This window comes from Meleagris gallopavo, chromosome 1, assembly GCF_000146605.3.
Source record: "Meleagris gallopavo isolate NT-WF06-2002-E0010 breed Aviagen turkey brand Nicholas breeding stock chromosome 1, Turkey_5.1, whole genome shotgun sequence".
Classification (NCBI taxonomy): Eukaryota; Metazoa; Chordata; class Aves; order Galliformes; family Phasianidae; genus Meleagris; species Meleagris gallopavo.
In genome coordinates, this window is record NC_015011.2 from 94,258,388 (window position 1) to 94,268,729 (window position 10,342).

At 36.2% G+C, this 10,342-nt stretch overlaps 1 protein-coding gene across 4 annotated transcripts in view; it reads left to right on the forward strand.

The window, feature by feature from the left end:
• ROBO1 (roundabout guidance receptor 1) overlaps positions 1 to 10,342 on the forward strand; it is a 132,211-nt gene that overhangs the window by 13,467 nt on the left and 108,402 nt on the right. For all 4 annotated transcript variants that reach the window (XM_010722155.3, XM_019620113.2, XM_010722164.3 and 1 more), the window contains exon 2: positions 1,238 to 1,395. In XM_010722155.3, coding sequence (XP_010720457.1) covers positions 1,276 to 1,395 — 120 coding nt within the window. In that variant the 5' untranslated portion in view covers positions 1,238 to 1,275. The remainder of the gene's footprint in view (positions 1 to 1,237; positions 1,396 to 10,342) is intronic.

Consider the following 10,342-nt stretch of genomic DNA (forward strand, 5'->3'; position numbering starts at 1 on the left):
AAATTCTCTTTCCCATCTCACTGTGAAGGGAGTAAGTGGGTGAAAGACTGTAGTGATGAGCCACCTGCTCAGTTAAACCACAACAGCATAGAAGCATCACTAACAACCAAGCCACTCTTTAGTATGCCCGATGTCTGTGGTCAGTGGCTCAGGGGACATACTCTTTGCTACAGATTCTCTGCACTATTTAGTGTTAACACAAAATTGATGTGGATAGCAAGAGTGACGGATAGCTTTGTCAAAATCCTAAGAGTTTTTTGGCAGTAACGTACTTTTTTTTTCTTACTATGTCCTTTGTTCAGTGTGAATGGTAACAGTAGTGGAGAGGTCTAGACTGTTGTATTTGTTATAATTTGAGTCATTTATTTTTAGATTAAACCTGTTGTCACTTAGTTGGCAAAGCTTAGGAAGACCATTATTCTGTTAAACTGGGTTTTGATGTAATGGCCTGATGAACACAGTATGCTTTCTCTTCCTCTCCTAAAATGAGTAATAATCATGCAGATATAGACGATATTCGTAGTAAATGAGTGTATGGAGCTAGATTTGCCTAGGCTTGGCCAAATGAGAAGAAAGAACAAATTTTAGTAACGAAGCCAAAATAGAAAATGTTTCCCTCTGTTAAAAGATTATGTTCTTCCAAACGAGGATGTAGTCTGAAGGATGACTCCCATGTATCAGGAAATAATTACTAATTATTTTTTTTTTTTCCTCAAAAAGAAAGAAGCCAAATTGTGAAGACTAGTTTGGCTAAGGCTGCACTGATGTTTGCCCACTTATAGTGTCTCCCAAGAGCTGGAAAGTAACTATGATGTTCAGTTAGCCATAAATTTAGGGTGCAGTTTGTATGGTCAGTGGCCACTCTTTAACCCTAAACCTCTGAGTAACTGTCTAACTGAGCAGAAGACATTTTGTCTTCTTCAGTGATAGGAGTCCCGTATTTTCTCATGAGACAGAAACTATGTCAGGTAAAGTGAGGCAGCTGCTCCCTGCAGGCAGTCAATCTTATGTCTGTCAGCCTTTTTCCTCTGTCAGAGGCAGTTGTATGTGGGTTTTCTCTGTTACAGTTTGGTAGTACTAAAGACAATCCTTGAATGCTAGATGAAATTCATGAACTGAACTCTTTGTTAGTATAAATAAAAATGACAACAGGGAACATTGAGAACCAAAACATTTTGCTGTCCATTTGGTGTACTGCTGGGTAGTTTTTTTTACTTTATTTTGTTCATTCTTTCAGTTCTACGGGATGACTTCAGACAAAATCCATCAGATGTAATGGTAGCTGTGGGCGAACCTGCTGTGATGGAATGTCAGCCTCCAAGAGGTCACCCAGAACCCACTATATCATGGAAAAAAGATGGGACTCCTCTAGATGACAAAGATGAGAGAATTACAGTAAGTATAAGAAGGGCATTGTGTGAAGAACTCGATGGGTAAGATCAGCTAATCTAAAACTATTAGTCTCTTGATATGTGGGCATCCAGCCATGTTGTACTTTCCAGGCTTCGTCCTTCTGTGTCTAAAAGGCGAAGTTAGTTTGCATTCAGATTTGAACGCATTCTCTAGTCTCTTATACTACTTTATTGTACACTATGCATTTGTTTGTTAAAAAGGACCATGCAAAACTTGGATTCATCTCTTCCTTAGAGAAATTAAAAGCTTGTGAATATGAAATTCATTATGTCTGTCACTGTCCTATAATTTTCTTTTTTATCCACATAATTCCTGTATCTGCTTCTTTAGTAGGAAAGAGAAAGTGCTAGGTGAGACTTTTTTTTTGCAATTGTTTTGAAAAGAAACTGTACAAAAGAGTTGTACACTGTATTAGAAAGGATAAGAAAGCTTTTGGGATATTTCTTTATGGAGATAATGGCTTATCCTCTACTCTCAAATTAAACTATTTTCCCAATGAAATTGTTGTGTTTGTTTGTAGCTGTAGCTTGCTAACTAGTGTACAGTTACTCAAGATTGTATAAAAAGCAGCTTCTCAAATCACAAAATTATCACTCTTAATTTTTGCTAAGTAAAACAATAAGCTAATGAGCATAAGTGGCTCACAGAAATTATAAGGAAAAGCAGAGTTCAGAAATCATTTGTATGCTGGCAACTTGGTGATCCAAAACATCTTTCTATATGGTAAGAAACTATCGTGTGAATTTACGTACCATGTAGGATCCTGTTGTTATTTCAAGGATTATTATATTAAACTAGATTGGAGGCATATACAATTTATATACCTCAATGATATGATCAAATGAGGGAAATTTTTAATGGAAGAACACTTAAACACATGCAACCTAAGTAAAAAATCAGCTTTGTTGGAAATTTAAATTGCCTGTTGCTTTGTTTGCTTTTTGCAAACAAGATAAAGCTTGGGCATTCTGAACGTCTGGCATATGCATACATTTAAATTTTCAAGTGCCCTATAGAACCTATACCAATTATTGGCTATTAATGTAATGCTTCCAATCATGCTTAAAAAGAACTTGCAATTTCCTTTTCAAATTTCCTTCCTAATGTGACAAGTCGATTGATCTGTGATAAGGAGAAGATTTCAGTGCTGCTTTTTGCAGCTTTCTGAAGTCACATTTTCTATTGCTGTAGTCTCTTGAAGGAATTTCAGGTGTTCCCTATTCAGTACATTCCCTTTGTTATACATTAAAACTGCTCTTCTTCCAGCTGTCAGAACAAAGACATACCCAGAACAAAGGCAGCTGTCACTGATTGGCAACACCACCTGTATTTATGAAAACTGCTTATGGTGGAATACAGCCCCTCACTTTGGTTTTGTTTTCTCGTTATTTTATAAAATAGTCACCTCCCTAGTATTCGTTCATAAAGACGTTTTGTGGAGTTATGTTGTTTCCAGTTTTTGCTTCCAAAACCAAACAAGTGAAAATGAGTTTTGATGTAGGTGTAGAAATACACATTTCACATGCTGAAATGAATGTTTGCGTTCAGAGGTGTAAAATAACAATGCTGAGACAGCTAATTCAACTGCATTATTTTATGTCCTATATGCCTGGCAGTTTCTTAAACAGCACTTTGAATATCATGGCTGCTTTCTCACAGGCAAGAGAGTGAAGCTACATTGTAATGCAGATTTACATTGACTTACAGCTGCAGCAGGATCTTCCCAAGCGGATAAATGTGCATTCAGCTGTACCTCTCAACAGCTTTGCTGTGACCATCTGTATTACCTTGCGAGGGTCTGGGAGACAAGGGGAGAATGAGACCTGGAATAGAGAATGTGCTAATGGGCAGATGGGCAAGAAGTATTAATTTTGAAAACTGCTTTAGAATTACAGAATTTCTCTTTACTTATCTCCTTTGAATTATTTCCATTTGTGTTTATAAACAGAAGCATAAAGAATTAAAGCAGTACAGAACTTGAAGTAAAAATGAATTTGGTGGATTTTGGATAGGCTTCTTTTTTTATGAGATAGATCAACCTTGTTTTTCTTTTTGCAAAATTATTTGCAAAAATAATATTAACTCCAATATTAATTAAAATCTATGCTAAAGCTCTCAGTGACATCAATAAGAATAAATTTTAGGTAATATAGCTTGCAGGCACTACCTTCCTCTTTTTTAAGCCATGAAATTACCGGATCAGGAAATGTCAATGTGTGTTTTGGTGTTCAATATATATGTAATAACAGCATTCGTACAGTCAATGAAAATGCTTATTGTGGCTCCACTTTTAAAGGATTTCTAGCTGCTTTCATTCTTAAAGGTTTGTTGATTCTTGACTCAATGTCATTTTAAGAGGTGTGTAAGGCTGTTTAAAGCATTTAATTTTTATACATTTTTGTCTGAAAAGGAATTTAAAGTAAGCATTATGATTATACTTTTTAGGTATAGTGGGTGATGTTTGGCACCTCTTTTCTGATTCATATCTGTACTTTCTTCAAAAATATGTCCATGCAGCAACCCTTCTTTTAACATAGGGAAGCTTTCATTCTCATCTGAAATAGCAGTGTTCATCTTTGCATCAGCAGAACTGGGCTTTACAGGCTGAATGGTAAAAGTGCTGGAGAAACAGAAGCGGTAGCTACGCTCCTGACAGAGGTCTTAGAAGCTAGAGATTTAGATAAATAGCAGTTAAATAAGATCCAAGTTAAGGCACAGCTTCCTTTGGAATGCAATAAAAAGAAAATATTATTTTATCCTGGTGAGGTTAAGGAAATTGATATGTTTATGTAGGTGAGATAATAAAAATCAAAGTGCTCTTTGCATATTTTTGGTCCATTTGTAGGGCAAATAAATCTCCTATGAAATGAAATAAATTTATATGTCTTTCAGGTTATAAGCAGTAGTGAGTGGAACAATTATGAAATGAAAGTATGGGTCTGGGCACAGCTATCTGTGTTGGACTGTAGAAATAGACATCATCTTAGAGCATAGCTCTCCCAGTACTGCTCTTTTTTTACTTCAGGTTGTACTCTGTACAGGTTATTCATTATACACATGTCCACCGGGTGAATCTGATGAAGAATCATCATCCAAAATTTGTTTCTCTTTGCTCTTGAATGTATTATCCATAAGCAGATTTATCAGTGCAGCATACTAAACATAATTTTTCCTATGTGTATCTTTCATACTGCATTATGAAAGCTTATGTTTGATATGTCTAATGCCTCTATGTTGTTTACAAAAGAAGGAGGAATGGCAGTCTTGCATGTGAAGCAAATGCTTATCTTTAACTTAATTGTTTTTCAATTCAACAAATTATCATGAGGCCAGAGCAGAATTAGTGAGATTCTGTTCTCATCAGGGTAATTTTTCTCTTGGGATCATTGTGGAACGAAGAATCTCTCCTACTACAGATAGCTAAAAAAGAATATTTCAGTAAAGTCCATTAAGTATCTTCAATTTCTCATTGTAAACAATTTAAAAATCAAATGTGATTTCTCAATTTTAAGATATTTCATCTGTACTAGGACCTGGAGCTGAGATATTGTGGAGAGAGAAAATGTAAGGTGTTGACTACAAATAATGGAGAAGGGAACTCACCAAGCTATGGAAATTCCTCAGCCTGTTTCTAATCCTTACTGTTGTTCATGCACTTGGAATTATTGTCTTGACAGATCAAATTCATATTGAATTCCTTGGAGCTAAGATCAAGGCCAGCATGATTACCCCAGCAGTCTAGCCAACTTCTTTACATGGCAGCCCAGTTTCATAGTCACATGTTTCAGGCACTTACCTTGGAGCTGAAAGCTATGAGTTTACATTGCTGTAGGTTAAGGAGGAGGAAGTGGAGTCAATCTTCTAATTTCTGCTGACGTTTCTAATCACAGGGTTTGGTCTTTCCCACTGTGTTTTGTCTAGATAGAGTTGGCAGGAACATCAGTGGCTGTGAGTAATGACTCACTTAGGCATTCAAGATACTGCAGTGTCCGAGGGTTACTTGTAAGCCTGCGAGTAAACTACCTCTAGTTAGCCTCCATTACCTTTTCAGCCTTTCTGTTGTACCCTAAACCCTCTCACTACTTTTCAAATGGTGTCCTCACTGCTTTCTTACCATGTCCCACTAAAATGAAATTCCCACCTCATTCCCCATCTGTTTCCTCCATCTCACAACCAGCTGTAGTATTTACCTAGCTTTCTCTCCCACATGTCTAGTCACACTCTGGCATCTGATTGATGCTAACTGCTTGCATCAAGGTAATAATTTTGATGTCAGATAAGCAAAATGTCTTGCTCTACACTGGAATGTAAAGGGACTCTTCCTTTGCTTTGCAGTTAATTTAAATTGCTGGTGTGCTGTGATTTGTCATGAGTGTAGCATTGTCTGCCTGCTGTCTACTTTTGCTCAGAGCCTCTCTTAAAGAGCTTCATTACAGTTCCATCTTTATGAATCTGAATGCAACTGCTTGTGTACAAAATGCTGACATCAGTAATCTAACCAAGATGGCAGCGGCCTTTGAGCATGTCTTCAGGCAAGACTTGGCAATAATTATGGACTTTAAGGAGTGTAAAGCATTTAAAGAGGAGGTTGTGGTTCTCTCATCTAGGCAGGGAAGCCTTCTTGGTTCTCTGTCTCAATTTGTCTCGTATGTTATTAGCAATGTCTGCTTAATTAACTAAACCTCAAAAAATCACAATGCAGTCAGAAGGCCTATAATTATCAATACTTTCCCAGTAAGAGAATATGTTGCTTAAGTTCCAGATCAAGTTGATGGTTGTGCAAGAGTTGAAGGTCAGAGTTTCACAGCTTCTTCTTTTCTTGCTACACGACCAGCCTATGCTTCTGAAGGCTTCCTAATAGTCACATGTTGAAGGGTGTTGAAGGGTGATGGGAGAAAAAGAGCTATGTATACTGAAAATGAAATTTTAATAGCTAAAATCTTTTACTTACATGTGAAAAAGAAGGCTGGTAGCTAAAAAAGAAATCCTTTGTAATTGAATACAAAAAGCAAAGCTCTTGCAATAAAACTTTGGTTCAGCACTGTGATTGCAATTTCCCTCTCTTTCATATTAACTCTTATCTATCATTTATCCTGAATCATCCTCATTTGATTTTTGAAAGAAAAACCTTCTGAAGCCATTTATCTTTCCTTGTTCAGGATTCCTAGCTTTTAAGATCAAAGTATAGGATGAATAATGCATACAGATTTTCGTTCCTTTTGTGTGTGGCTTTCTTGTGACAATTTTGAATGACTTACGTTCTTATTTTAGATGTTGTAACTAGAATTCTTTATTCCTCTTTCTTACCCTGGCCATTAAGTAGTACATCAAAAATACAAAATATTTATTCTCTTGCACAATGCTATATTTAAACAAGTAAGTCAAGAAATTGTTTCCTACAAAACATTAAAAAAAAAAAAAATTAAGCTTATGATCATTTTCTGTGACAGGAAAACCTCTTCAAAAGTGCTATCCACAGAAAAAATGTTTATTTATTTGACCCATTTATTTTATTAATGAATTGACAAGAAGACTTGATTCATACTTCTTCCTGGAGACCATTCATAACCTCTTCGAGCTTTAACAAGTTTAAAACGAGATAGGTGATCTCAATGTGTTCTCAGTCAGAAAAAGAAGGAAGTAATGGAAGAAATTACAATACATGTAATTTAAAGAAGAAAAGAGAAAGTATTGGAGGGAACAGTGGAAAAAGCAAAAATTAATTTTGTATTTATCTAAAGGGGCCTTTGTTTCTAAAGATAAATTGTAATGGGAAGAACTGCAAAGGAGAAGTAAATCAAGAAAAAGGAAACAAAACCTGATTGAGTTTGTTGCTGTGCGCTGTTCAGGAATAACAATCTTAACTTAAAACAGTTTTATTCCTGAAACAAATCATACAGTTATTGTGCCACACTCTTAATTAATTCAAGATGTTCATGCTAATATATTTTTTCTCAATTTCTCTTTTTTTCTGGCCTCTCTCCTTTTCATTAATTTCTTAATCTCGAGTCTTTAAACATCTTAGTCTCCCAAATTACATATTTTAGAAATGTAGCAAAGGAATGTAAATATCTGTAGAAGATGTAATGCCTACTTTATAGGTTAACGTAGTCTGTCCTGTGGAGGCTTGCATGAAAGATCATGGCCTGGGCACACAGCGCACAAAGCAGTGTGTGTAGGGGGAGCAGCAGCTAACTCCAGTTAAGTGTTTTATTTCATTTTGTTTTTCTTTTGGGAGGCAGATTAAAGGGCAGGCAGCAATTTCCTATTTCTTTCTAACCCTTGCAGGTTCCCAATATGTATTTATTGTCTCCCAGCAATTTCCTTTCTTTCCAGTACCTTTTCTTCATTCTGTCTCTTGTTTTTACTTCCTGAGAGGGTTGGCTTCTGCTCTACCTATCTTTTTCCTTCTGCTGATCTCTACAATGGTGGCTTCCTCAAGGATCAAGAGTTGTTTTTATTAACGATTTATACTACTTCTGCTATTAATATTGCTTCCTCTGGCAATACAATTGGAGCTGCTATGAGTTAACTTGGCACCCAAAGGGGAAAAAATGCAAAAGATTGTGAAAAAGAATTTGAAACCACATAGCTATCCCAGAGGATGATGAGAACGTTTCTTGCTTTTAATTTTTCCAGAATGTGACAATTATTTTTCTGTGTTCAAATTTAAAGCCCTGTTTCAGGGTCCCTGTTGCTCTTGTTGGATTCTCTCTACTCTTCAATTTCTTTAACACTCACTAATCATTGAAAATATATCTTCTGGATAGTCTTCTTTGTTTCCTGTGCTAACCTTGCCAGATGTCATTCTGTTGTCATGCATTTTTATCCAGATGACTTTCTTGCCTTCCTCCTCAATTCTACCTGCATGTTTGTTTTCACCCTCAATGTGTCTAAACCTCTGGAGTTTCCAAATCTGCACAACCATTGTGAAGACCAAGGTTTCTTCACCTTTGTGTCTTCTGCTACACATCTACTTCACAAGACTTTTTTTTTAAATTTTTTTATTTGTGGTGGTGTTATCACTGGGATATCTGAACTCTTTTCAGTGGTACATTTATCTTTATGACTAGCGTTTGTTGCATCATTTTGAGTATTCTGATATGTGCTATTTGACTGAGTCCAAAAAACATTGTTCTTCAGATGACCTGTCTCTTCTTGGAAGACTATAAAAATCTGACTAATCCTAGTAGCCTACATACTACTCAAGGATGAATGACTTACTAACAAAGAAAGAAGATAAAATATTTTAAAACACAAACTTCTTTTGTATTCCTTGTTGACTTCCTCTATACTTTTTAGAGACCTCATCATACTCCCGTCTTATTTTGGACTGTCCTTTTCAATGAAAACTCTTTGCCTCTATTACATTCACAATAGTTTCCAACTCTGATCACAGCTGGTAATAGTGACAGCTTGTATTTCTACAAGCACAGAAGTGAACATGGATTGAAAATCCCAACTTTTTACAAGATTCTGTCCTCACAGTATTTTACAGGTTTGCCATTTTAAAGAGCACAGCTATGCAGACTTTGTCAGGCAGATGTGAGCTCATTCAGTTCGCTCTTTGAATTGACCAGAAGCCATATGGCAGCGGTTAATGTGGCGCCGAGCCTGAGCTAATAAGCCCTGCTGAGAGACAGGCTAGATCACTCAGGCACGATATTGTACTAATATGGCCACACAGCTTCTGTTGTGCTGAGAGTAAGGGCAAAAGAGCTTGCATTGGCTTGAGGTCCCACATGCCAAGCCAAAGCAAATGGCCTGAGAACATGCATGTGGACACTGTCTTACTTCTCTATAGCTCCTGAGAGTCAACTGCTCCAGATACTTCTTTGGAGGATGAGCTGCATTCTCCATTAGCACAGTGTGTTTTCTGCAAGAAAACAATGAGAATATGACAGTTAGTAAGTTAACATAAAGTGTTTTGAGTCATATTTAATGCCACAATATGTTCTTATTGGCTTAAATGAGTAATTGCTAACCCTGAACCTTCGGTGTTTTGATGCTGAATAAAGTGTAGGACATGATAAACCATTCATTGGCTCACACTTATTGGAACATGTTTTAGAAGAATCTACACTGAAGAATCTAGAGGAAAGGGCTGATGAACCACTTGGTGGGCATTGGTAGGGAATAACCAAAGCATTGATTCTTTTCACTAGAAATCTTCAAAAGGAAATGTTGGTCTGTGGAAATAGTGGGAAGGGTGGGAGAAACAATATGTGGGGCAGAGGGATGGCCAAGTATGTGCTGGGTATCATAGAGATGAGATTTGAGTTTTTTAGGACAAAACTGACCTCCTCTGATCCCAAAGGCGTTCCTTATAAAAGTATAATTTGTTGTGCAAGGTTATGAGACTTAGAGACTGAAATTAGTGGAATTTAAACTCATAATTCAGCATTAGGCTAAAAGCTTGATCATTGAGTTACTGGCATTTTTAATCACGTTATTGTTGATTATACTGTCAGATTTTTTTTCTCCCTGTAGTAAGGATATCTTCCTTACTACCCTTCTGCTTTTTACAACTTTCAAAAATGCTTCTTTGCATTGTTTTATTTTTATTCTCAGTGCTTAAAATGTCAAGTATGCATAACTATGATTTCCCTTATGGTTTCATCCTGCAATAATAAAAAATACTCTTTTAATGTGAAACAAGTACGTATTTTGCTATACTCTATTTTACAATGATTTCTACTGAAGAAAGTTATCTTGCAAATATTCTGTAGACTTAAAGGAATTAGAACACTCCTCAATGAGTCAAAATTCTCCACAGATTTCTTTTGTTCCTAGTCATGAACTGATGACCTAGATAGTAAAAGAAAATAAATGCTGACAGTAAATATGGTACGTGTTAGAAATTTGAGTTTTGAGACTTTCACAGTCCTAGGCATTAGACTATCAGAATTTTCTTGTAAAATGGCTTATT